We start from the raw sequence: 27,881 nt of genomic DNA, 5'->3' as shown, positions 1-27,881 counted from the left end.
GCTCTGAGAAAAAGCCTGGGGCCGCCCCCGGCAAGGCCAGAATGACCCCTCTGGCCTGAGGGCGTCCCGGCCCGGGGAGCTCTCTGGCCTGGAGGCTGGGAACAGCTGCTTGCTAAGGGAGAATAGGACTTCCCCCTCCCACCTTCCCACTTCCCTCCCAGAGGAAGCCAGATGCACTCAGGAAGCTGCTAAAGACAAATTCTTCGTCCTAGTTCCTCTCTGCTCCTTCCACAGCAAGCCTGTCACCATTCAAGTTCCCAGAAGCTGTGCAGGAGGCCGAGCTCCCAGCCAGAAGTCCTCAGAGTTGGGGAGGACACCGGGACCCGGACACTGGGCTGACAACAGGGATCAGGGAACGCGAAACGGGAAATGTACGTGGATTGACTCCTCTCACTGCCCGTAGCCCTGGGCCTCCGGGAGCTGGGAATCCCGACGGCACCCCGCGGCGGACAAACTGCCAGCTACGTGGAGCGCCTGCACCACCACCAGTCCTGGGTAAGTCGGGAGTCCGTCCGCTCTGGGGGGTGACAGTCGCCAGGGGGTGTGGCTGCCGCGGTGGTCGCGTCAGCCGAGGAGGAATTCATTGCTGTCCCTAAAGCAGAGTCTGAAGAGCGGGACGGGGCCCGGTCCACCCTGTCGCCGGGTCCTCACCGCGGCGGAGCCGGGGCTGGCTGGCGGGCAGCGAGGGGGTTATAGGGAGCCCCGGTCCTTCCTGGCAGCCCTGGCTGGGAGCGGGCTGGGTGCACCGGCTGTCGCCTGCCTCAAACCTGCTGTACCTAGGCTGCTGTCTCACCTGCTCCCTGCCAGCCCCAGGCCGAGCGCCGCCTCCGAGAGGAGGAAGCCGGGGAGTTGCCTTCCCCGAGGTTTGGATGACCGGTCCTTGAACAGTTTGGAGTCAGACCCGCGTTGCTCCCCGCGGCCCCCTCGGCTCCGTGGACTCGGTCGGTCTTGTAGGATGCCGAGTCACTGGACCGCCGTGCCGAACGGTCAGCCCGCGAGTCCTCTGCCTCTGATCGTCCGGGGAACTGAGCAGAGGAGTTGTCTGTGATGGCAGGGTCTGTGGCCTTGTGATTATTTCGGGAGGAACGACGGGTCTAATGCAAGCCCGCGGCTTAATTTTTGCCACTCTCTGATCGTGTGAATTATGTATGTGGCTCTGGTGACTGTATCCATCCTTTCTGCTCTCCGTGCTTCCTGAGTTTCACGGAGCTGAATGAAGGTTTGCGGGGTTCTGACTAACGTGCATGGGTAAACCCAGAAGGATGCCGGAAAAAAAAAAAAAAAAAAGGTTTGGGCAATGGGTATGGTCCTGTTGCTGTATAGCAATAATGACAATAGCTGAAAGTGAGAGCTAGGAAGTTAGTTTCGTTTCTCCTTTCGTTCTGTTTATAACCATCTACTCTTCCCTGGAGATAATGAATGTAGTGCTAATGAGTACAGTTGTCTTTAAAGATATGGCAAATGTCCCCACACGCTTTTTTCACAACAGAAAAAAAACTGGATCTTCTTTGTATCCAAAGGGTTGATTTTTTTTTTTTAAATCCCTCCTTATGACTTGTTTAGTTTGGAGTAGAAAGGGTGTTCCTTCTACTCATAGTAATAACTCACACATAGCACATGCTGTTCTGCGGTTTTATTAACTCATTTAATCTTCAGAACGAATATTATTCCCCTTTACGGACAAGAAAAAAAATGAGTACCTCTGATGGTTGTATTTACCATTATATTGTTTACAGAATTTTTAATAATAAATTCCATGTTAGAAATTTTCTACTGATATTTACAAAAAATTTTTTGTGCTTATACTCCAAAAACATTTAGCATTTAAGTGTACTAGTAAGACTGGGTTCAGTTCTTTGAATGTAATAACATCTTACTCTTTGTCAAATATCATAAAATAACATTATATTTATAAATAATTACGATATGAAAAAAATACATGTTTATTTTTATTTCCCTTCATTTTTATTTTTACACAGGGCAAGTGCCTCAGTTTCAGTCTGGGTGACCTTTAAGTGAAACTTGCTTGCAATCTTAGTTCATACACAGAAGACTGCAATCAACAAAATCAACAGGTCGAAGAACGATGTTGTCCTTAAACAACCTACAGAATGTCATCTATAACCCGGTAACTGATTTCTGTAAACTCACTCTTTACTGCTGGGACGATTGATAGCAAATCCAATTGAACAGTAATGTCGGTATTCAGTGGTGAGAAGAAGTAAGGGTCTTGTCCATTCCATGCTGGTCCAACAGCCCCTGAATGACTGTAGTTGCTGAAAATTTGTAATGAACATCGGGCAATAAAACGCTTGCTTTAGTGCTAGGTGGTGGTGAGAGTCTTCAGCAGTATCTAGTCTCCACTTACCTGCAGCTGAATCCCCAATTTGGACACTTGCTTTCTCAGCAAACCCCCTAGGAAGTCCTTGGCCAATATACAGAGTGAGAGGCCTCGAAGCAAGCGCCCATTAATGTGTGTGGACTCAGGCTTTTGTTGTTTACTTTGTAGCTGCAGTTGTTTTCCCCCTAAGTATTAACGTCATTGTGCCAGAATGAAGTGCAAAAACTGGATCAAGCAAACGCTCGGTTTCAGAAGACCCTTCAGCGGTAGTAGGTTGAAAAAGGAAGTGTCACAGAATCTGAAGCCAGTGAAACACTTAAAATGCTTTTGTGGGGGTAGTTGTGGACTGACTTCCTGCAAAGATCAGAAAACAAAACCAAAAACAGGCTATACTGAGAGGGGCTGAGGTGTGTACTTGGCTCAAGCTGGATGGGTTATGGGTTATGCGTTCGCTTTTGCCCTTCACACACACAAAGATGCTTTATTTCAATGTTATTTAAGAATAATCTTATAGATTAAAATCCCTGTATATTTTTTTAAAAAGATTTATTTATTTGAAAGGCAGAGTTACAGAGAGGTGGAGGTGGGGTGGGGAGTAGGGTGGACATTTTTTCCATCCACTGGTTCATTCTCCAAATGGCCCCAATGGCTGGAACTGGGCAGATCAGGAACCAGGAGCTTCTTCGAGATCTCCCAAGGGGGTGCAGGGGCCCACGGACTTGGGCCATCTTAGATCACTTTCCCAGGCCACAGCAGGGAGCTGGATCAGAAGTGGAGCAGCTGGGACTCAAACCAGGGCCTATAAGGGATGCCGACACTGCAGGCGGTGGCTTTATCTGCTGCGCCGCAGCACCGGACCCCAAATCCCTGTATATCTTGATTCTGGCATGCTGATAGGCTTGCTGTAATTCCTGGGATCAGCTATATCAACTGTAGAGTTGGAACAAAAAGAGAAACTTTTCTCCAGGAAGGGGTCCAGAGATGAGTACTGCCCGAGAGCCTCTAGTGTGGCCTGGCTGCTGTTGTGGGGATAGTTCAGGATAACGTCTTCCAAGAGAAATGTTCTTGGAAATTATTTATGAATTATTCATTTATTTTTTTGACAGGCAGAGTTAGACAGTGAGAGAGAGACAGAGAGAAAGGTCTTCCTTTTTCCATTGGTTCACCCCCCAAGTGGCCACTACGGCCGGCGCGCTGCACCGATCCGAAGCCAGGAGCTAGGTGCTTCCTCCTGGTCTCCCATGCAGGTGTAGGGCCCAAGGACCTGGCCATCCTCCACTGCCCTCCCGGGCCACAGCAGAGAGCTGGACTGGAAGAGGAGCAACTGGGACAGAACCGGCACCCCAATCGGGACTAAAACCCAGGGTGCCATCGCCGCAGGTGGAGGATTAGCCTAGTGAGCTGCGGCGCCGGCCAATGAATTATTTATTTTTGAGTTTCTTTGTTTTACAGTCAGTTCTCACAAAAGGGTAGAAAAGGATAGAAGTAGAAAGGCTGAACTGAACAGTAAAAAAATCACTGTTTTTAAGCTTCACTGTTATTAAGACTTTAATGAATCAGTTGGGAAATTTTTCAGATTAATAAAACTCTTTTTCTTGCATATGGTTATTTTTATTTTCTTAACAATCAGTTCAGTCAACCAAAAAGTGCTTATTGAGTGTCTACTATTCTTCATTAGGTGATATATAGATGGAACTCTGTCATCTTTTAATATTGTTTCTAAAATTTTGATTGATTCAAATTGGTTACAGACAATGTTGCCCATATTAACTCTTCTTGGAAAAGATAAATGTTTTAACTAGGCCTTTTTTCTTTCTTATTTGGTATTTCTTTTGACTAGTTCAATTGATAGAATTTCAAGACATAAGAAAATTGGGCTCATGTTTGCTTTCCTTATAAATTCAATGAATGATTCGGAAGATGGTATCTTTACTTCCTACAAGAAGTGCTGTCAGTGGAATGTATTTGCAGTTCCTTATCTGCCTAGGTATTTTATTGTTTATAGCATTCTTAATATGTGATTCAATAGTAAGTGGTTAAAAAGTTACTTGGAAATTGAGCACTGCTTGTTTCTCCAAGTTAATCAACATGAACCTCACCTGGTACTGAGAAGCTGCTCATTCCAGTTTCCTTCAGAGCCCTCCTTCCACCTTTCTCCTTTTTTTTTTTTTTTTAATATTTATTTGTTTTATTTGAAAGCCAGAGTTACACAGAGAGAGGAGAGGCAGAGAGAGAGAGAGAGTGAGGTCTTCCATCCGATGGTTCACTCCCCAGTTGGCTGCAATGGCTGGAGCTGCGCCAATCTGAAGCCAGGAGTCAGGAGCTTCCTCCGGGTCTCCCACGTGTGAGAAGGGGTCCAGGGAGTTGGACCATTTTCTACTGCTTTCCCAGGCCACAGCAGAGAGCTGGATTGGAAGTGGAGCAGCTGGGTCTCAAACCGGTGCCCATATGGGATGCTTCAGGCCAGGGCGTTAACCTACTCCTGCCGGCCCCTCTCCTTTCTTCTTAGTCTACTGAGTACCTCTTTCTACCTTACAGCTTAATCTTTTTTTTTTTTTTTTTTAACAGGCAGAGTTAGATAGAGAGAAAGGTCTTCCTTCTGTTGGTTCATCCCCCAAATGGCCACTATGGCTGGCACACTGCACAGATCCGAAGCCAGGAGCCAGGTGCTCCCTCCTGGTCTCCCATGCGGTACAGGGCCCAAGGCCATCCTCCACTGCCCTCCCAGGCCACAGCAGAGAGCTGGACTGGAAGAGGAGCAACTGGGACAGAATCTGGCGTCCCATCCAGGACTAGAACCCAGGGTGCTGGCACCACAGGCAGAGGATTAGCCTAGTGAGCCGCGGTGCCGGCCCCTTACAGCTTAATCTTAAGACACAAACCAAGAGAGTCCCTTTTGGAACCCCTGGGGTCCCTTCCCGCCTTTGGTTCTCCTCCTGTTGCTGACAGCCTTGCTGAGGCAGAGTTCATTTCTGCTGCCTACCATTTCTTCATCTGCCCTCCAGTTCTTGGCTCTCTTAATTTCTTGCTGTTTGCTAGAAAACGCTTTAACTTCTTTTCTAATGTCTTTGCTGTCGGTACGGATCCCTTTTAGATCTTTTCACCATGTTCTGGCCCTTCACCTGCTGTGGGTCCCCAGCCCTCTCCATGCCTTGCCAGTCCCTCCAGACTGGGAGTGCAGAGCTGACACGGCATCTCGCTTCCCGAAGCACCTTCCCAATTTTGTGGTTGTCCATTGCTGTCTCGTGCCAAATAGCTTTTACCACCTCCCACGTTACCACACACTCAATAGTTTGAAGGTGATCTGTCTTCACAACTTAAAACCATAGTTATGTCAAGACCTACTTTTTCTTTTTTTAATTCTTATTTAAAATAATCTAAAGATAATGTGTCAATCACTTTTTGGACTAGAAACAATATTTAAAGGTTTCAGTGAAACATAAATTTTCCTTCTATTCCAGTGCTCGGTTCTCCCCCACGAAAGGCAATGATGTTTTACCAGGTTTTTGTATATTTCCTGAGATACATTGTGACTATCCCGAAGTGTGTGTGTTGCACATATCCTTTATATATCCTGTTCTTTCCCTGCACGTATCATTCTTCCCATTTATATTGTTTTGTGCTGGCTTTTAACATATTTTGGAGATGCCAGTTCATTTAGAACTTCCTCATTGTTTTTATGTTTGAAAACATGTATGTTTATTTGAGAGGCAGAGAAAAACAGAAAGGGAGAGAAAGAGAGATAATGCAAGGTCCCATCAGCTGGTCTACTCTCCCCAAATGCCTGTGACAGTCCTAATTCCACGTTTGGGCTGGGCCAGAGCGCTAACACTGGGAGTCTGAAACTCAGTTCAGGAGCCCAAGTTACTTGAGTCCTTGCCATTGCTTCCCAAGGCCACTCTGATAGGGGTCATGGGCATCTCGACCAGTGTCTAACTGCTGGACCAAATGCCCACCCCCTCATGTTAATAGCTACATAATTAGTCCATTGTGTATCTGTACTGTAAGTATTTAACCAATCCTCTGTTACAGGCCTGTTTGTTGATGTATCCAGTGCTGTGTATGGGTGGTTGGCATCCTTGTATAAACACATTAGTGCACATGTGCTAGTAATTTGTAGGATAAATCTACAAAAGTGGAATCACTGGGTCATATCTCATGATTTTTATTTCTTTGATTCTTCCTTAGCTTTATCCATGTTAAAGATATTCTCAGATGTCCTCTTACTGGAATTTAGTCATCCGTTGACTTCCATGACCTCACTTCCCTATCCTGACTGATCCTTTTCTTTCCTTTCTCCTCCCACCCCTTGTTGAGGTTGCCAAGACCACATGCAGTCTTGATGATTAACCAGTACAGTTAGCTTGTTAATATGATTTATTGCGGTAAAAGGATGTGGAGCAAAGCTGCAAAGGGAGACGGCCTATGGGGTGTGGTCCAGGGTCGTTTCCCTGTGGAGTCTCATAGAATGTGCTTAGATCACCTGCAGTGAGTTGTGACAATATACAGGTGGCATGTTGTCTGTCAGGGAAACTCATCAGAGACTCTGTGATTTTATAGGGGACCTGGTCATATAGGCACCCTCAGTCTAGCACATACTAATTTCCAGACTCCTAGAAGGGAAGAAGGTGACTAGCATCACCATATTCTTTACATAAACAGTTTACCTAAAGGAAACCATGTTTATCAGTTAGGGTAGTGGGTATCCTTCTGCAGCCCCAAGTTCCTAGGCACCAGGCAGAGACCAGCCTTTTTTTTTTTTTTTTTTGACAGGCAAAGTTAGTGAGAGAGAGAGACAGAGAGAAAAGTCTTCCTTCCGTTGGTTCACTCCCCAAATGGCCGCTACAGCTGGTGCTGTGCCGATCCAAAGCCAGGAGCCAGGTGCCTGGTGCCTCCTCCTGGTCTCCCATGCAGGCACAGGGCCCAAGCACCTGGGCCATCCTCCACTGCCCTCACTGGCCACAGCAGAGAGCTGGACTGGAAGAGGAGCAACTGGGACAGAATCCGGCGCCCCAACCGGGACTAGAACCCGCGGTACCGGCGCCGCAGGCAGATTAGCCTAGTGAGCCGCGGCGCCAGAGACTAGCCTTTTAATACAGCAGTCAGGCATGCTATGATTACTCTTTTATGCATGCCTCCTAATTTCAGAAACCACAGAGACTTTGACTTCTGACTTACTCTCTCTCAACTGCTTTATCTATTTCATTCCTATTCTTTATCTATAACATTCCTATTCTCACTTAAAAAATTTGTTGGGGCCAGTGCTGTGGTGTAGTATGCTAAGCCTCCACCTGTGGCACCAGCATCCCATATCATCTCTTGTGGGCGCGGTTCGTGTCTCAGCTCCTCCTCTTCCCTTCCAGCTCTCTGCTATGGCCTAGGAAAGCAGCAGAAGATGGCCCAAGTGCTTGGGCACCTGCAGCCACGTGGGAGACCTGGAAGAAGCTCCTGGCTTCTGGCTTTGGATTGGTCCAGAGGCCATTTGGGGAGTGAACCAGCAGATGGAAGACTTTTCTCACTGTCTTTTCTTCTGTCTATAACTCTGCCTTTCAAATAAATCTTTTTAAAAATTTGTTATTTTTACTTGAGAGGCTGAGAAACGGAGAAAGAAAGAGAGCTGTAATCTGTAGGTCTACCCCTTCAGTGCCCACTAAATGGTCGGGACAGCCCTGGGCTAGGCTGAACCTGGGACTCCAGAACTCAATCCAGGTCTCTCACGTAGGTGGCAGGAGCCCAATTACTTGAACTCTCACCACTGTCTCTTAAGGTTTGTATTAGCAGGAAGTTGGAAATAGGAGCCAGAGCTTGGAATTGAGCTGAGAGGCACGCCTATATGGGATACAGGTGTCCTGGTTGGTGTATTAACTGCTAGTCCAAATGCCTGCCCTCCTGCTCTGACTTTAAAATATAAGTTCTGGCCATTCACCTCCTTGATGGCCTTGATGAGGTCATTCACCTCATCGATGGTGAATCTCCGACTCTTCGTGGATTTGCTGTTGGATGTCCTGCCAAGCCACGACCCTAGAAATTCAAAACCAAACTCATCATCTTCCTTCTGAAACCTGTTTCTTTCCAAATTTTATCATTTATTTGATGGCCCCATGTAGATAATTCCTTTGAAACATCTCCTGTGTCTGTTCCTCTCCCTCCCCCCATCCGCTGCCATCTGTCCAAATCTTGTCCTTACAGCCTCCCCCGCCCCCGGGCTTGCTAGAAGGGTCATTCTCCCAGATGGCCCCGACCTCCAGTTCCCCTCACTGTCCTATTCCTAGACACTTCCATACGCCATTCTACAACCTGATCCTGAGGCTACCTCTCTTCAGCATTTCCTTACTACTTCCTGTTGCTCACATAGTTGTTACTTTTCCTGCCTCGGTAAGCTGCCAGTTCAGCCTGAAGTGGCTTTGCCTTCTGCATGCCTGGCTAGGTTATATACAACCCAGATCACACCTCCTTCATGAACTTTCTTTGGCTACCCCAGTTAGAATTCTTTATCACCTTTTCCCAAAGCGTTTGTTTGATTCTAACTTACTGCATCTTGTTTTAGATGTTGAGTTGCTCTGGGTTCATAGTTGGAGGCAGTGGAAGCCAGTCTCCAGTTGAAGCAGATACGGACTTTGTTAGATGATACCTAGTAGTTCTCAGCATCTCTGGCAGGATGGGAGAACCAGGCTTGGGGACTACATGGCTACAAACACAGTCCAAAACCATGCTGTGGGTGGTGCAGCCCACACCACCACTGCCACTGCTGCCTCTGACTTTGGATGTAGCTGAAACCAGCTTGCCAGAGGGACTACTGCGTCATTGTGGCATCTTGTCACTAGTCTGACTTGAGGTCTGAGCTGGTTCTGATTGACAGCTTCATCATACTCCGTACCCTTGTTGTAGTCCTGATGAGGCCTAATGTTCTTGAGGTAGGGGGATTTTCCAGATATGGAAGAGGATCCCTCATTTTCAACAGCCAGACAGGGCATTTTCACTGTGATTTGCTTTTCCTGAGTGTCTGACCTCTCCCCAACTGTATTATAAGCTCCTCACAGACAGGTCTCTTATTTTTTTCCAATAATTTGTAAATCTTAACTGAAAGAGAGCAAAGAACTCCTTTCTGCTGGTTCACTTTCCAAATGTCTGCACTGGCCTGGGCTGAGCCACTCAGCAGCAGGGAGCCAGTAACTCAATCCAGGTCTCCATATGGTGGCAGAGACCCAACTACTGTAGCCATTGCCTGCTGCTCCTGGATTATACATTAGCTGGAAGCTGGAATTGGGAGTGTAGCTGGGTCTTGACACAGGTACTCTGATAAGGAATGCATGTTTCCCAACCGGCAGCTTAACTTATAGTCCAAATGTCTGTCCCAGGAGTCTCCTATTCCTTCCAGCTGTGGTCTGCCTAATCGACAGCCTTGTATGCAGCAAGCTTTAAACAAGTAATCATTAAAAAGGCAAAGCGGTGTGAATCAGCCAGGATGTATCGGCAAGTGACATCAAACCTAACTGGCTTAACCTTACGATGTTGTCTCTAATGTGATCATACTTGTATTTTACTTTAATTTTTATGTAAGTTAATTGTCTGTGGAGCATCAAAGCATCTAGCTTGGAGTTGCCTAGGAGAGAATGCCTCTCTTCTTCCTCATTACAGGGACAGATAGTCCTGAATTAAATGATTGGCTTGTAGAGCAGCTTGTCTCACTAACAATTGATCCAAACAAGTTGAATATTCCTAATAGAATTTGGACTCTTTTCCAAACAGCAAAACAACAATGGCCAAAATTCTCAGCCTATTTGTTTCTCCAGCTGTAACAACTTGATAGTCGTGAGCAAAGTGTCAGTGGTGGTAATAGATTGGTCTCTAAAAGCTCTTTTCAACCCTAAAATTAAATGTATAATTAAAAATATTTTTTGATTATAAAGAAGATAAATACTTATTATACATTTCTGGAAACTATAAAAATCCTTGAAGAAGAAAATTATAGCTCCATCTTTCATGCAAACTATTGCAAGATTTTTGGTTTTTTTCTTTACAGTATTCTCTTTTTAATGGTTATATTTATTGTTTTATTAACTTGGCTGAGATCATATTGATCTTACATATACTTTTGTAGGTTACTGTCTCACTAATATTTTTATCATTAACATCTGAGTTTTAAAAAACAATTAAAAATATTGTATAAAATTTGAAGTTAAAGTCATCTTTTATTAAGAAATTTATACTGTGAAAAATGCTTCTGCATGTTCTTGGAAGTAGCTGTGGCCCAAAATACCAGTTTAGGGGTGGGCATTTGGTACAGTGGTTAAGTAGCTGCTTGGGATGCCTGCATCCCCTGTTGGAAAGTATGGTTCAAGTCCTGGCTACTCCAGTTCTTGTCTAACTTCCTGCTAATGCATACCTGGGAGGCAGCAGATGATGACTCAGTTGCTTTAGCCCCTGCCATCCATAAGGGGGATCCAAACAGAGTTCTGTACTCCCGGCTTTGGCCTGGTCTAGCCATAGCTATTGCAGACATTTGGGGAAAGAACCAGCAGGTGGAAGATCTGTCTCTCTGCCTTTCAAAAACTAGCCACTGTGATGTTTAGCTGTAGTCGGTGTGTATAATCTTTCGTAATTTTTGTTTTCTGGTCTGATGGGCTCATAGCAGTTGCCACAACATCAAGTAGATAAATGGTTTCCATTTCTCCTGGGATTGCATAAGAGCACCAGGGTGCTATTGAGAAGCTGTCTGGTTGTCTGTACAGGTGTGAGGCCTGCCAGTGTCCAATTCCCAAGCTGGTGAGAGTTTATTCTTTCATATTGTAATGTAGACCATGTAGGGATGGTCTCTTGGCCTCTGCCCTGAGGAGGTAAAGGTAATGACCCCGTTCTGCCCTATGCAGTTTGCACTCTAGGCAGAGCAGTGTGCAAACAAACAGAATCCAAAGTGCAATGATAGCCCCGCTGAGAGAGCTGACTAATCAGCCAGTTTGAAAAGTGCTGCATGGAGGAGATTGTGTTTGAGCTAAGCTCTTCAGCTTATGCGCTTCCAACTTAAAACAATCTTCTCCTGTCACTCTGGCATCCTGTATGGGCACCGGTTCTAGTCCTGGCTGCTCCTCTTCCAGTCCAGCTCTCTGCTAATGCCTGGGAAAGCAGTAGAAGATGGCCCAAGTGCTTGGACCCCTGCACCCAAATGGGAGACCCAGAAGAAGCTCCTGGCTTTTAATCTGCACAGTTCCAGCCGTTGTGGCCATTTGTGGTGAACCAGCAGATGGAAGACACTCTCTCTCTCTCTCACTGTCTGTGACTTTACTTCTTGAATAAATAAAATCTTGAAAACCCATAAAAATGGCATCAAAAGATAATTTAATAATCTTATCTGGCCTCTCCTTTTTTATTTATTGTCATCAGAGCTGCCTAGGATAGGTTTCTGCCATTTGTGTCATAATTTGGATGAGCTGGGCAGAGGCATGATGAGATCTGGCCTGCATGTCTTGGTCAGAGGCTCCAGAGTGGATGGAGGTTGCTGTGATGCAGGAAATTCAGCCACAAAGCACAGGTCCCTAGCCCTTGAGTCGGGAGGGCAGTGGAGTTATCTCTGGGGTAGGGAAATGACAAAAGCCGACAGTATCTCAGGTCCCAGACAAGAAGGTTGAGGCTTAAGTACTGGCCAGAACCTGCTGCTGGAGCCAGTGTTGCTGAGTGGTCTCTTAAGAGACCCACAGGGACCCAGGGTGGGTCCTTGCCATCACACAGTTCCTTGCTTTCTCACAGTGCAGGCTGGGTGTGGTCTGGAACCCAGTGGGGAAGATCAGGCTCCTGAGCCTTAATGTGGGGGGATGGCTTCATTCAGAGCCACCTGCAGAGGCAGTGGCATTGTCTCCATCAGCACTGTCTTAAGTAGAAAGGTAGGAGAAAGGATGGAGTAGCATGACATTCCAGTAGGTCGGTTTTCTACTCTCAGAGTTACCATATTAAGTGGAAGTTTTATTTCAGAAAACCCTCAGTCAGATAAAAGATACTGTAAATAGTATTTTTCTTGTGTCTTTATAAAAAGATCTGAGTTTCATATCTTTAAGATTTTATTTATTTGAGAGGTAGTTACAGAGGGAGTGATATAAAGGTCTTCCATCTGCTGGTTCACTCCCCACAGGGCCTCAATAACTGGAGGTGGGCCATTCCAAAGCCAGGAGCCAGGCCATTCCAAAGCCAGGAGCCAGAAGCTTCTTCCAGGTCTCCCATGTCAGTGCAGGTGCCCAAACACTTGGACCATCTTCCAATTGCTTTCCCAGGCTATAGCAGAGAGCTGGATCGGAAGAGGAGCAGCCAGAACACAAAATGGTACCCATGTGGGATGCCGGCGCTGCAGGTGGAGGCTTAGCCTACTACGCCATAGTGCCAACCCCTGAGTTTGATAACTGATATCTGCAAATATTCTAGCCATGTTGTTCCCTGGTAGCTGTTTGAATAGGGAAAATGGCTTGGAAAATACCGGATTTTGAGCAGGTTTTCATACAGCCTTTCATACAGCTGTTTTCATACAGCCTTAAGATGTAGTTATTTTTGATTGATGACTGAGTTTTGGTTATAATTGCTTAGAATTTTGGTTATGGCAATGCACATTTATTTAAACTTTCTTCCCTAGATGATCCCCTATGTTGGCACCATTCCTGAGCAGTTGGAGCCTGGAACATTGATTGTGATACGTGGACATGTTCCTTGTGATGTGGACAGGTAAAACCATTGTTAGATGAGAGCACATGAATGCACTGTTTGTGATTGTGGAACAGCAACAACAAAATAATGTGGGAGAGGCCACTGGGAGTCTTGGAGGCCCGTGCTTTCATCAGCAGCTCTGTTTAGGGTGCTAAGGACAAGGGAATGAATGACTGTAGAAAGGTTATAGGGATCCTTTATTGAATTGCTTTCTATATCTGAATTGTGGTCAGCTAATAGGGATGGTCTAATACAGTCTAACATTCTCCACAGTATCTCTTAAGATTTATTTTAGAGGCCAGCATTATGGCATAGCAGGTAAAATTGTCACTTGTGGTGCCAGCATCCCATACAGGCACCACTTTGAGTCCCAGCTACTCCACTTCTGATCTAGCTCCCTGCTAATGGCCTGGGAAAGCAGCAGAAGAGAGCTCAAGTCCTTGGGCCCTTGCACCCATGTGGGAGACCTGGAAGGAGCTCCTGACTTTGGCCTGGCCCGGCCCAGCCCTGGCCATTGCAGCCATTTGGGCAATGAGCCAGTGTACAATTGTTAAATGAAATATGACAATCAAGTCTCAAGGAGGTAGCCCAGATCTTTTCTGTCAACTCCATCACATTACTGGAGGAGTGGGCTTCCTCCACTCTCCACCCTGCTCTCCCCAGGGTCGAGGGCCGCCGTCTCACAATCCTCAGCAACTAGGACACCTGCCCTCAGTGCTGTGTTCTGGTAGCGGGATGGCTGCATGTGGTGGTTGGGGAGAAGCCAGAGTAGACATAAGGCAGGTGCATACTGATTTTTAAGGCAATATGCATCTATTGGGAGCACTTTGACTATAAAGGCAGCCCTACCTGCAAAAATACAGTGGGAAAAGTGGATTCTTGTTCTGGTGGAGATTTGGACCCACTTGAGACGCAGAAGAAGGGAAGATGAGGCAGCTAGGCCTTTAGTGAGAGAATAGTGAGGAGGGAGCCTTGTACTTCACTGGGTGTGAGTGCAGTGCTTGGTGGGCCTCCTTTCTAAGCGCTTATGTGTGTCTTTCCCCACATAGATTCCAAGTGGATTTACAGTGTGGCAGCAGTGTGAAACCTCGAGCCGATGTGGCCTTTCATTTCAATCCTCGTTTCAAAAGGACCAACTGCATTGTATGCAATACTCTGATGAATGAAAAATGGGGATGGGAAGAGATCACCTACGACATGCCTTTCAAGAAAGAAAAATCTTTTGAAATTGTGATCATGGTGCTGAAGGAAAAATTCCAGGTAGGTTTTAGGGAAGGACAAGTTAAATCCACGCTGGTGAGAATGAGCACACAGGTGGGCTTTTCGCTTTTGTTTCTTACATTTGAGAAATAGTTTGGCTTTGTCATTTTTCTCTGTAGTAGGACTGGGCCTAACCATAAAGTAGGACGTAACTGCTCTGTCCAGCCAGCCGTTGCCACGTGGTAAAACAGGCCCGGTGTGGCTAGATCTTTTCATTGGATCATACGTCTGCTGGCAGGGCTGAATTCTGAATTGACAAAGCAATATGTTAATTGTGGGCAAGTAAATTATGATCACCACCACTCGAAGTATGGGAGGATCTGGAACTGACAGACGGGGAACCCCAGTGTAGAAACCAGAAGGGATTGGTAAAGTTAAGTTCTGACCCACATAGTTCTATGACATCATGACAGCTTAGATCCATAGGGGATCTTAGAAGTCCTTCATGTAGAAAGTTCTATCACTAGCTCTGTGGAATGTTTTATGCACCTGGGGTGTATGGGTGAGGCAGAATTTGTCCTAGAGGCTTTCACACCTGCTGGCCCTGAAGCCCAGCTTTCCCAGGCTGGAGATTCGCACCGATTCCAGCCAGGACTCACGTGTCTGCTGCAGATTACTTTGTGCTGAAGGACACTGTTTGCATTGGAAAATGTCCCCCAAGTCTCGTCAGCTCCATTCACCCGTCCTTTCTGTGGGCTTTTGAGCAATTGTGCCTGTATCATTCTTTTTAACAGTTTACTGTTAAACACTCTTTAACAGTGTACTGGTGTTATTGTGTTTGTGGTTTGCTGATGGGATTTTAAGCTCCTTGAGTCAGACACCTTTTGTTTGTTGCTGTGCTTTCTGCACATAACTTAACACGGCACCGGGTACTGGGGAGGGAGAGAAGGGGAGCCAGGCATACTGGCTGGGTCCCTCTGTGTCTAGCACTTGAACCAAAAACTTGCAGAAGCTACTTGGTCATCTCCTTGTAACTGTTGCCCTTGAGGTAGAGACTGTTCCTGTCTACAGATGATAAAACCAACCCTCAAATAGGTTGGGTAACTTGCCCATGTTGATCCATCTAGTAAATCCAATGAATATTCATGGAGTGCCTACCATGTAGGTGACTATCTCAGAGTGTGGTCCTCTAGGAAACTGATGAACAGGCAGGGTGGATCTTTAACCTAAGCTCACAAAGGCCTCAAGGCACCTGTGCAGAGACTGATGGGGGATCTTTGAGCCTGGATGTCTCAGGTACACTTGTGGGTGCACACACGGATATGTACATATATTCAGAAATGCTTGGTCTGTCTGGGGAAGAGTGGTCTATGACCTCTACTCAGATCAAGAGCCCAGAAGTTAAGAAATAGTGTTGTGGTTGCTTTCAAACACAGTTTGGTCAGATGTGTATTTAGAATCATGGAAGGAAGGTATAAAGCTAAACTCAAGAGAACATTTGCTTTTGGATAAGAATTTATTAACTTACTTTTTTTTTGGTGGGGGGTGTCTTCTATGTGCATCTAGGTGGCTGTAAATGGAAAACACATTCTCCTCTATGCCCACAGGATAAGTCTGGAGAAAGTAGACACTCTGGGCATTTATGGCAAAGTGAATATTCACTCAATTGGTTTTAGCTTCAGCTCGGTGAGTGCCCTTCCATAATTTGGGGTATGCTTTTAATTTGAGAGGTAGAGAAACAGAGAAAGAGAGTGAGCTCTACTCTGCTTTACATGAAGTATTTTTTGTAAGATCCCTTATTTGAAGTGAAATATCTGAGTCAAAGGATATTTACATTGTAAGTTTTGATAGATACTTTTGCCTTACCTTCCAAAAAGATGAAAAGAATTGGCATTCTCAACACCTGTGCCTGTCTGCACACATTCTTGTTGACATCAGATAGTATTCTCTTTAATGTTCGCCCAATTGACAGGAGGAAAAGGATCATAGTGTTAAGAGCATTTTTGGAGCACAATTTTCGAGCATGTTTTCATATTTACTACCATTAATAATTTTCTGATATGTTGAGCAGCTCATATTTAGAAAAGTTGTTCTGATGGATGTTAAAAACTATCTTTTCTTCAGGTTTTACAAAGTACCCAAGCATCCACTGTGGAGCTGACAGCGATAAGTAGAGAAAATGTAAATATTAAATCTTTTAACCACCTGTATGGAAGTGTTCTTTTAGTTGTCATGTAAATCAGGTGGCAGAAAGGCTGGTTTTTTTAATATTGTGATTTCATTTTACTTAAAATTTTAAAAAAATTATTTACTTGAAAGGCAGAGAGATCCAGAGAACTCCCATCTGCTGGTCCATTCCCCAAATGTCTGCAACAGCCAGGGATGGGCCAGACCAAAGTCAGGAACTAGGAACTCAATCCAGGTCTCACATGTGGGTGTCTGAGTCCCAGCTACTTGAGCTGTCACTTGCTGCTCCTTTGGGCACTTTAGCAGGCAGACAGAATCAAGAGCACAGCCAAGACTCCAATCCTGGAACTCTGATATGGGACATGGGCATCCCAAGCAACACCTTAACTGCTAGGCCAGCTGCCCCCTAAAATTAGGATTTTAGTATGAAGCTAGGATGGAAGTAATTGTTTGAGAATTGTGGTATGTACTTCTTATTTGGGTAGGCACTCAAGTGTTGGCTGATGCTTAGCCTCTCAGTTTGTGTGACAACTACCCACCGTTCCTATGGAAAATGAAGTGTGTCTGACTCTAAACCATCAAGTAGGACAGTCATGAGATATTTACAAATATCATACACCAGCCAAGTGCATTAGAAAATAAACTTCCATATGCATCTTCTCTCCCTTTGGGAACAAGTGCAGTTCAAAAATTGCATCTGTGCTACTATAAATGGAGAAGTAAGGTCTTCCAATCTCAGCATATTCATACCTCACCGACAAAGAGTATAATCTCGGCATTTTGGAGGTACTTGGAAAGAACAAGTTAAATGTGTTTGAAGCTCACATGCAGTCCTGTGAAAAATTACTCACTCATGGTGGAGGATAAAAGATTCAGATGAATAGGGCTCTTAGAGTTCATTCCCAGCCTGAGTTGCCCTTTCCACCTCCATAGCACAGAGTCAGGAATCACTGTGTGTCACACCAGCAGAGAGCGGGCCTGAATGGCCCAGACCCTAGGCAGACTCAGCTCAGCACGACCAACAAGATCAGACTGCTCACATTATAAAATGTATGTCTTGTCTTTCCAGTGTTCTCATTTCTTGATTCTCCTCCCGTAGGTGCAGAAGTCTGGCACGCCACAGTTTGTAAGTAGTTTTCTCTGAGTTCTTACCTGGGACTGTTTTATAAAATTGCCTAGAAAACGAATAGTTGAACCTTGAAAGACAGCTTCATTCACTGCATTCCTTATTGTAGAACTGTTTCCCTACAGCCTAGTAATAGAGAAGGAGACATTTCTAAAGTCGTACCCAGAACTGCCTACACCAAGAGCAAAGATTCGACTGTCAATCATACTTTGACTTGCACCAAAATACTACCTACCAGCTATTTGTCAAAGGTTTGAAAAGCCACAAATTTTCTTAATTCTTTAGAAAAACTAAGTTTTAGATAGCTGTTAAGTATAAACCCTACCCCCAAGTAGAAGCCCAAAGCAGCCACGCTGCATTTGTATGCTGTCCCTGGACAGACGTGAGAGTCAGCTGGGTATATGTCTCTGGGCCATGGGCCTGTAGCTCCTCCACTCCTCCCAACGTGGCTGCACCCTACCCCTTCAGACGGAACGTGGAGCACTGCATCAGAGCCCAAGTGCAGGTGGCTCTCCCAGAGTGAGTGTCACTTGGACAGAGTACATCAGGTCGCACTGTGTGTCCGTTCATTTCCTCATCGAGAGCTTGCACTGACAGGCACAGCGCTACCACAAAGGATCCACCTGGGACCAAAGCAAGCTTGGTCTGTCCCCTCATGGGGTTCCAGGCTCCTAAACATTCCCTGGTGCCCTCTGGACAGATTGCCCGTGAGATTTTTCCTGCAGCCTTCCTTGTTCTGACTGCTACTTCTTTTTAGAGCCTGCCATTTGTTGCGAGGTTGAATTCTTCCATGGGCCCCGGGCGAACTGTTGTCATCAAAGGAGAAGTGAACACAGGTGCCAAAGGGTTGGTATCATTGACGTTACTGGTAGCAGTGCCAGTGCTTTCCACGTGTGCCTGTTACCGCCTGATAGCCCCTAACCTCCTGTGAGATAGGAGTCTAGCGTCAGATCCTCATTAGAAAGGCGAGACTGTTAAAGCAGGAAGACATTCAACTGCTAACAACTACATGGTGCAAAACCAGGACTGAAGTCCCGGGTTCTGACCTGCACCTTTTCTAGCCACGCACGAGGGTAGCATGTTTGTCCACAAGGCCCGCTCTTGCCTTGTGAGCTCTGGGGCAGCCTCATAAATTAGGCAGCTTTTCAGGGCAGCTCTTTTCATGTGACTGACAACATTTCTGCTTTAAGGACCTGTGCCAGAGATGTCCGGGCTTCTGAAACCTTGACTTCAGAGCTGTTTCCCAGAAAGCTGTGTACTTTCAAGAAGAAGAGAGCACCTAGAAATGATTAAAAGAGAGTACCTGCCAGAAAGGGTCCAATTCCTGCAGCCCGAAATAACCATTCAGTTTGGTAGCACAAAAACCTTCAATTTCTGCCCAAGCAGATCTCTGCCTCAACACTGATATGAAGGTTGTTTTGTATTTTTATTTTCCAAGTAACATGGAATGTTGTCTCAGGAGTTGAGAATCTCACCTATATCCATATGCATACGTGTTTCATGTGTTTGTAACAGTAGCTCAAGTCTGATGATGAAAATTGCAGGAACAGACTATTCTCATATTTGTGGTTAAAATTTGTTTTTTCCCTCCCTCTTAAAAGCTTTAATGTTGACCTGATAGCAGGAAAATCGAAGGATATTGCTCTACACTTGAACCCACGCCTGAATATGAAAGCATTTGTAAGAAATTCTTTTCTTCAAGAGTCCTGGGGAGAAGAAGAGAGAAATATTACTTGTTTCCCATTTAGTCCTGGGATGTACTTTGAGGTAAGATGATATTTTTTGGAAATGGGCCAGGAAAAAGAATCTTGGGAGCAGAGATAGGATAAATGGCCCATTTAAATCAAATCCCAACTCAGGCGGGTACTGTGGGCTGCTGTTGCTTTTGTTTCTTTCCTTGGAGGCTGTAATTTGAATGCTCACTTTTATAACATAGGCTCTTGGTATAAATGGCCAAATCAGTAGAGTATCACATTATTTGCATTGGAATTATTTGACATTTGATATATTGAAAATGAGTTATCCCTATATTAAGAATCTGTTTTTATTTTTTGAGAGACAGGTCAGACAGAGCTCTCATCACTGTCTATTGGTTTATTCCCCAAATGCTGGAATGGACCAGAACTGGCTGGGGCTGGACCAGAAACTCAGTCTGGGTCTCCTATGTGGGTGGCAGGGACCCAACCACTTGAGCCATCATCAGCTGCTTCCCAGAGTGTGCACTAGCAGGAAGCTAGAATTAGGAGCGGAATTGGGTTTCAAACCCAGGCACTACTGTGAAATGAGCATTCCAACTGGCAGCATGACCTCTGGGGCGGACGCCTGCCCCAGTGTAATAGGAATCTTGACAGGAACTTTCTCAGGACTGGAGTAACGTGTGTAATCACATGTGGACATGAGGACGTGGGGACCCTAGAACTGCTTGCTTGTACTATCATCTCCATCTTGGCTGGCTACAGTTCAGAAGTCAATCCTGTTAAAAACCAGGTACTTCACAAAATTCGTGGAAAATAGAATGAAACGTTTATTTTGATGCTGAAAAATTTTGAAATCCATCTATATGAGGGATCCTCAAAAAGTTCATGGAAAATGCATAGTATGGAAAAACTATGCATGAATTTCAAAAATTTTTGCACCAAAATAAACTCAAAAATAATTTCACTTTTCCATGAACTTTTTGGAGTGCCCTTGTGTTGATTCAAGGAAAAGTACATTAGACTCCTGGAACTAAAAGGCCTGTAGTCCAGAGACCCCAGTTACATGCATGTTCTAATGCCTGCCTTTCCCCTTGTGTGTTTCTGGGTCTTTGAACAGAGAAGAGTCTCCTTGAGATGTGGGTGGGGGTGGTTGGCTAGGCCCTTCACTAGCTTTGGTGACACACTGCCACACTGCTCACTCAGGTCACTCATTCGGTTCATGCTTGTTCATTTCACATGCCCTGGACTGCTGAAGTTCTGAAGGACTCATCAGAGTCACTAAAAGCATGAACACAAAGGCTGACAAGAAGATTGCGATTTGACAGCAGTATTTCCTACTAACTTTGGGCTTCATGCAGTGCCCCGGCAGGTGAAGTGTAGATAGATGTGGGCCTGTCATGGAAGGTCCCCTGTATCTGGTAGATACTGGTTTGGAGTTGAGAGGGCTGAGAAGGATGTGGAAGGTTAATGGTAAAATTGGGTTTTCCAGACTTAGGGCATGAGTTAAAGAAGTCACTGGAGGTAGGAAGTCAGGGCAGGAGTCAGGACAAAACGGGTAACTAACTTGGAGTTCCCTTAGGGAGACAGAGGTAAGTCCTCAAGAAGGATGTTGAGCCTTGGGAGACACTGTGGCATAGTGGGTTAAGCTGCCACTGTAATGCCAGCATTGCATGTGGGTGCTGGGTTCGTGTCCTGGCTGCTCCACTTGCGATCCAGCTCCCTGCTAATGGCCTGGGAAAGCAGCAGAGGATGGGCTGTGTACTGGGCCCCTGCCACTCATGCAGGAGACTGAAGAAGCTTCTGGCTTCTGCCTAGCCCAGCACTGGCTGTTGCAGCCATCTGGGGAGTGAACCAGTGGATGGAAGACCTCTCTCTGTCCCTCTCTCTGTAACTTCAACTTTCAAAATAAATAATAAAATCTTAAAAAAGGTCATAAAACAGGTTATATAACTTAGCTGGGCTCCAAGTTGGAATCTACTATATTAAATTAAAAAAAAATAAATTCAGGTAATGCTGAAAAATATTAAGATACAAATTAAAATATTTCTCATGTTATAATTCAAATAATGCCATTAAAATTATTTGAATAGGTGAGCCACATTCCATTTTTGTGTGGCTATAGAATTAAAAGGATGGCTGGCTAAAGGGACGAATAGATGGGATAGATGGATCTTTTATAGGTACGTATCTCAGACTCGTAGCCATCTTCATTTGTCCATTTCCTACCTCAGTAACAGTAATTCTCATGTCACTGTTTTCAATAGTGATAGTATCCTAACTGCTTCATAATTTATTTTAATTTACTTAATTAATTTTTTTATACTTATTTGAGAGAGTATACCGACAGAGCTTCTATCTGCTGGTGTATTCCCCTAATGACCGCAATGCCCAGGGCAGGAGCCAGTAGCTCAATGCAGGTCTCCTATGTGTGTGGTAGGAGCCCAATTACTTGAACCTTTACCACTTCCTCCAAGGAACCACATTAGCACGAGGCCAGAGCCGGAATCAAACCTAGGTACTGTGATGTGGAACACAGGCATCTTTACCATTAAGCGAAATTCCTATTCTGCATACTTGTTAATGTGCTTCATTAGGACTACCTTGGGGTGGGTGCTGTGGTGAGGTAGGTTAAGCCACCACTTGGGATGTCTGTATCCCATACTAGAGTGCTGTTTTAAGTCCTAGCTCTGCGACTTCTGACCCAGCTTCCTCCTAGTGCTTCCAGGGGAGGCAGCAAATGACGGCTAAAGTGCTTGGGTCCCTAATACCCACAAAGGAGACCTGCATGGAGTTCCTGACTCCTGGCTTCAGCCTGGCCCAGCCCTGACTGTTGCAGGTATTTGGGGAGTGAACCAGTGGATGGCAGATATTCTCTTTCTTTCAAGTGGTTGAATGAAAAAATAAACAATTTAAAATTTCATTTTCATTTAAAAAAATATTTTATTTACTTGAAAGACAGTTACAGAGAGAGGTAGAGTCAGAGAGAGAGGTCTTCCATCTGCTGGTTCACTCCCCAAATGACCACAGTGGCAAGAGCTGAGCTGATTCAAAGCCAGGAGCCAGGAGCTTCTTCCTGGTCTCCCAGGCCATAGCAGAGCTAGATTGGAAGAGGAGCAGCTGGGAGTCAAACAGGTGTCCATATGGTTGCTGGCACTGCAGGCTGGGGCTTTAACCCGCTGTACCACACTGCCAGCCCCCAGTAATTTCATTTTAAACAATCTTCTTGCTGTTTCAAATTCACTTACTAGTTCCATCTATGGTGTTTTTGTTTGTTTTAAATATTTACTTGTTTACTTGAAAGTCAGAGTTACACAGAGAAGGAGAGGGGGAGAGAGAGGACCTCCATCTGCTGGTCCACTCCCCAGATGGCCACAATGGCCAGAGCTGAGCTGATCCGAAGCCAGGAACCAGAAGCTTCTTCCAGGCCTCCCACACAGGTGCAGGGGCCCAACGACTTGGGCCATCTTCTGCTGCTTTCCCAGGTGCACTAACAGGGAGCTGGATTGGAAGTGGAGCAGCTGGGACTCGAACTGGTGCCCATATGGGATGCCGGCTCTGCAGGCAGCAGCCTTACCCACTACGCCACAGCGCTGGCCCCTCTATAGTGTTTTTTTTTTTTTTTTAAGTCATTCAGTATTGTAATGTCTTCTGTGACCTCTTTTTTATTAAAATCAAATTCACATTCTTACCATCTGTTTTGTAACATTAGAGGGGAGTGAGGGATTCTGTTGCTTTTTCTCTTAGGCTGGGAGTCTTTTGCATGTGCTCTTCTTTATATTTTTTATTTGAGAGGGAGGGCGTGAAACAGGGGGAGGAAGGTAAGCAGAGGCAGAGCAGAGAGAGAAGAGGGAGAGAAAATACTTCCATCTGCTGGTTCACTCCTCCAGTGCCCTTCATGGCTAGGGCTGGGCTGGGGCCAAAGTTGAGCACGGGGAACTCAATCTGCTGGCTCCCAGGTCTTCATTAACAGGAAGCTGGAGCAGGCCCTCCCCCCCCCCCCCCCCCCCCGAGTTGTAGCTCTGCTGCTTCTGATGCTGCAGCGCACTCCTACTCCCTGATTTCCTCCAGCTTTCTCCACTTGTTTGGAATTCACCTTGTGCACTGGCTTGACACAATATAGTAACTACTTGACGGCCACTCCATCTGTTGGGTGCGTTTTTCTTCTGAGCTGTGTAGCATGAGGCTGTGTATCTTGTGTCGAGGTTTCCTGTTCCTCCTGATTTCCCCTGGCAGCCATTTCCAGTATTCCTATCAAAAGAATGGACTCCGTTTGCTTCTATACAGATTCGTGCCTTTCTGGCTGCTGGGCATGGGGCTGGGTTCGCGGCAATGCTGGGCTGCTCCTCCCTGCTCACTCTGAAGCCTTCTTGGGGGCAAGGAGCAAATGGAAGCTCATGGTACAGGGCCACCAAACTGGCCTTTTCAGTGTGGATTGAAAGTAATGGTAGTCAGGGACCAGGCTGGTGTTGGGAGCAGAAATAAGACGTGTGAAGAGGATGGCAAAGAGTAGCTAGTAGGCTTCACGTTTTTTCATTGTTTTGAGTTCTAGGCAGATAACTAGATGGCTAACACTGAAGATGAGTGTGAACCAAGTTGCCAGAAGGCTAATTATTCCAGGAACTGATCGCACATGTGGCTTTGAAGAGTTGTGAACAAAGTCTGAGGCTGGGATTTGCTGATCTGGGATGGAATAGGGATTAACAAGCAGCTATACAGTCCCTAGGCGAGAGCCTTAAGCTTCTGGAATTTCTTAATTGTCTGCTTGGTCCAGGGTCCTTTTCTGAGGCAGGAAACAGGATCCATGTCTCTTGGATCTTGACCTGTTAGTTGGAATCAGCAACTCTGTGAGCAAGAGCCAGTTGATGAACAGTTCTCTTATTTTGTATATTAAAGTTCCCTAGCACAAGTGACGAGGGGCAAGTGTACATTTCCCTGGGAGTAGGGGACAGGATGGGGCTGGGGAAGGCAGCAGCAAGGGGGTCAGCCTGGTGCACCATGCAAGGTTTCCAGCAGGCAGAAGGTGCCGCTAGCAGGTAGCCTCTAATGAGATGAGGATCTTGGTCATCACAGAAGGGGGTTTCACAGCAAGGCTGAGATTTTTTTTTTTTTTTTTTTTGACAGGCAGAGTGGATAGTGAGAGAGACAGAGAGAAAGGTCTTCCTTTTTGCCATTGGTTCACCCTCCAATGCCGCTGCGGCTGGCTCACTGCGCTGATCCGAAGCCAGGAGCCAGGTGCTTCTCCTGGTCTCCCATGGGGTGCAGGGCCCAAGGACTTGGGCTATCCTGCACTGCCTTCCCGGGCCACAGCAGAGAGCTGGCCTGGAAGAGGGGCAACCGGGATAGAATCTGGCGCCCTAACCGGGACTAGAACCTGGTGTGCGGGCGCCGCAAGGCGGAGGATTAGCCTGTTAAGCCACGGCGCTGGCCAAGGCTGAGAGAATTCTACATATAAAGCACACCAAATGGTTTATTTCTTGGCACTGTGCAATTAACAACAAACATTTTAAAGTAAGGGAAGCCACTAATGGTATGTTTCCTTTCCTTTCAGATGATAATTTATTGTGATGTTCGAGAATTCAAGGTTGCAATAAATGGTGTACACAGCCTGGAATACAAACACAGATTTAAGGAGCTTAGCAGTATCGACACGCTGGAAATTGATGGAGACATCCACTTACTGGAAGTAAGGAGCTGGTAGCCAACTTGACTGTTTAAAAAAAACCAAAATACAAAATGGCTTATGTGATAATGGCCTTATCAAAGCGCATCTCATTGTCACTATATGGTTTATATTGTTAAAATGAGCTTGCACAGTGTTAAGTCTTAGGTGTTCTCAGTCCTTGCCAAGCAGTGTGGCTGTGTCTAGCACTGAATGAAAAATTTGGGGCAATGGAACTTATAGCCAGGAGGCCACTCTATTCCCCATCTGCCCCAGCACCTTCTTTTAAAAAATGTATTCAGCAAATATTTATTAAGTGCCTAGAATTAATATAGTAGCTGGCATGTACTGAATACCTACTTGTTTCTATCAGCACTGTGCCAGGAACTGGGATCCATACATAGTGCACAAAACCAGTGTGTTCCCTGGTCTCAAGCTTTACTCAGCTCTCTGTCACTGTGCACTGTTTTGCTGTAGGCATTGCATAATCACACTGGGTCCTACAGGGCTGTTATATAGCTAGTAAGTTAAATAAATTCACTAGTGTATGTAGAAGATCAGTCCTTCCCCTGTGACCACCTTCATACCCAGTGTTCTATCACAGTCCACAACTGAGAGGCTTGATGTTCACTTACCAACGGCAAATAATTTTCGTTCAGCATAATAAACATCTCTAGCTCTAGCTGTAAGCTTTCCCAAATCTGAACACAGCACAAAAACCAAGGCAAACACACACACACACCAAAAAAGCAGCTGGTACTGACAATGCAGCAGATTTCTGTATGCTGAACTCTGAGTGTAAAGTCTGCATGTACTCTTATATGAAGTTTAAGGCTTATGTCAGATGAACTCAGTTTGTAGAGTATTTTTGATATTGAAGAAATGTTGATTAAAATGAATTTATAAAATAGGCGCTATCAGAAAGTAAAATGGACCAACTGAGAGAACAGTAAAGTAAAACATAAAAATCTGTTTAGCCTGTGTGCAAACCAATACATGCCTCTGCTCTTCTACAGATTAGTCCAGCATCATTAGTAACTGAGATCAAAACATTGTTCTGCTTTAAGTGATTGAAATCAAACCTGTAACAGCAAGTTAAAGTGTAGCATTTCTGTAATTTCTCTATTATTTGAAGTGAGCTGGCATGAGTTCTATGTAAAATCTTTACAGGTCAGATCTTGTTTGAGATTTCGAAGTGAGGGGGGAAAAAGAGCTAAATCATTCTTTAGTTTTATATAAAACTGCTGGGAAGAATTCTGCCAGGATTAGAAATATTTTTGTAACAAATTTTGGGTAAATGTTTTTTGTAACCATATCTTGAAAAGAATACAATCAGTATAATTATTATTATTATTATTATTTTCAAAAAAGGACTCAGTGTAGAAACGTCTAGCCCTCTCTCCTTTTCCAGTTTTACATGTTAATTCTCATTACATAGGGTCTTTCCAACCTCAAAAAGACACTGGGTGGAGGGCATGCAGGGTACCGTGCAGGAGGCCCTACAATCCCCTGGGGTTATTTTTTTTCATAAAGAACATCAGAATGCATGACCGAGATGCTGAAGACTGTATAAGGGGACTTCAAAGAGTTCATAGAAAATGGAATTAAAAGATAAGCTTATTTTGGTGAAAACATTTTTTAAGTCCATGCATGTGAGGCACTTAAGAGAAAATAAAACCCTACTATTTACTTGAAAGGCAGAGTAATAGAAAAAGAAGGGGAGACAGAGAAGGAAATATTCCATCCACTGGGTCACCCTTCAAATGGGTGCAATAGCTGAGACTCAGCCAGGCCAGAGCCAGGAGCTTAGAACTCCATCCAGGTCTCCCAGGTACCTGGGCATCCTCTGGGTCAGGGCCCCAGGTACTTGGGCTATCTTTTGCTGCTTTCCCAGGTGGGTTAGCAGGGAGCTTCCTAGATTGGAAGCAGAGCAGCATGGACTTGAACTGGAGGTCCAATATGGGATGCTAGCATCACGGGTAGAAGCTGAATCTGCGTCACAGTCGGCCCCTCCTGTAAGTCTTACAAAGTTTGTTTTCATCTTTGTTTTAAATAAAGTTACAAGACTGATTCTTTGATGGAATAAGTGCAAAATCTTAAAGGTTTTTCTTAAAAAGCTCTTTGTTAATATTTATTAATTTTATTGAGATATTTCTTAAGGAGAAACAGGCATTTCTAGCAAGCTCTATCTCTAAACTTCAAGTTCAATTCTGCATTAGATTTCTATGTTAAATTAGATCAATGGCTCTCCAAACTCAATGTGAACATTCTGTAGGTTAGTTCTTACATGCCTTAAAAAAATCAAGGCAGATAAAATTTTTTGAAAGTTTATTTATTTGAAAGTCAGAGTTAGAGAAGGAGAGGCAGAGAGAGAGCACTTCCGTCCTCTGGTTCACGCCCCACTTGGCTGCAATGGCCAGAACTGTGCTGATCTGAAGCCAGGACCAGGAGCTTCTTCCAGGTCTACCACACAGGTGCAGGGACCTAAGAGTTTTGGCCATCTTCCACTGCTTTCCCAGGCCATAGCAGAGAGCTGGATCAGAAGTAGAGTAGCCAGGTTTTGAACCAGTGCCCATATGGGATGCTGGCACTGCAGGTGGAGGCTTTACCCACTACGCCACAGCGCTCGCCCTGCAGAATGAATTTTGAGCCCTCCCTTTCCAGCTTTTCCATGACACAGTAGTAGACAATAGAGATCTTCAAAGCATTAGGAAAAAAAGCTACTGATACCACCTCAAACAATTAACCACCTATGGAAACGTGAACCCTCTAAATCCTGGAGGGGCTCCCTCATGCTACCTAGTGTTTTGGCGCCCTTTCTGTTTGATCACCAAGTGTGGGTTCCTTCATAAGCAATCATATTAACCCCCTCCCCCAAGATGAAAGGATAAAGGAGACAAACATAGCCCTGAGTAAAAAATGCATCCCAGAACTGCCTCTCTGTGGCACACATACAAATTAAGGCCTAAAGTGTCACTTCCCTTA

General features: G+C 45.2%; 1 protein-coding gene across 5 annotated transcripts; it reads left to right on the top strand.

The window, feature by feature from the left end:
- Window positions 1-336: 336 nt before the first annotated feature.
- On the top strand, window positions 337-27,035 carry LGALS8 (galectin 8). 5 transcript variants are annotated; one of them, XM_062210687.1, is made up of 11 exons: window positions 337-495; window positions 1,980-2,128; window positions 12,957-13,045; window positions 14,077-14,287; window positions 15,794-15,913; window positions 16,352-16,408; window positions 17,514-17,540; window positions 17,666-17,791; window positions 18,298-18,386; window positions 19,142-19,307; window positions 24,786-27,035. In XM_062210687.1, exons 2-11 carry the CDS (start codon window positions 2,087-2,089, stop codon window positions 24,933-24,935), a joined length of 1,077 nt encoding a protein of 358 aa, XP_062066671.1. In that variant the 5' UTR covers window positions 337-495; window positions 1,980-2,086; the 3' UTR covers window positions 24,936-27,035. The 5 variants fall into 5 exon arrangements, with proteins under 5 accessions (XP_062066671.1, XP_062066673.1, XP_062066674.1 ...); XM_062210688.1 differs by lacking the exon at window positions 337-495 and adding an exon at window positions 957-1,055; XM_062210689.1 differs by lacking the exon at window positions 16,352-16,408.
- The last annotated feature ends 846 nt before the right edge of the window (window positions 27,036-27,881 follow it).

This window comes from Lepus europaeus, chromosome 14 (assembly GCF_033115175.1).
Source record: "Lepus europaeus isolate LE1 chromosome 14, mLepTim1.pri, whole genome shotgun sequence".
NCBI lineage: Eukaryota > Metazoa > Chordata > Mammalia > Lagomorpha > Leporidae > Lepus > Lepus europaeus.
The sequence above is the reverse complement of the archived record's forward strand: the minus strand, read 5'-3'. Positions and strand labels throughout refer to the sequence as shown.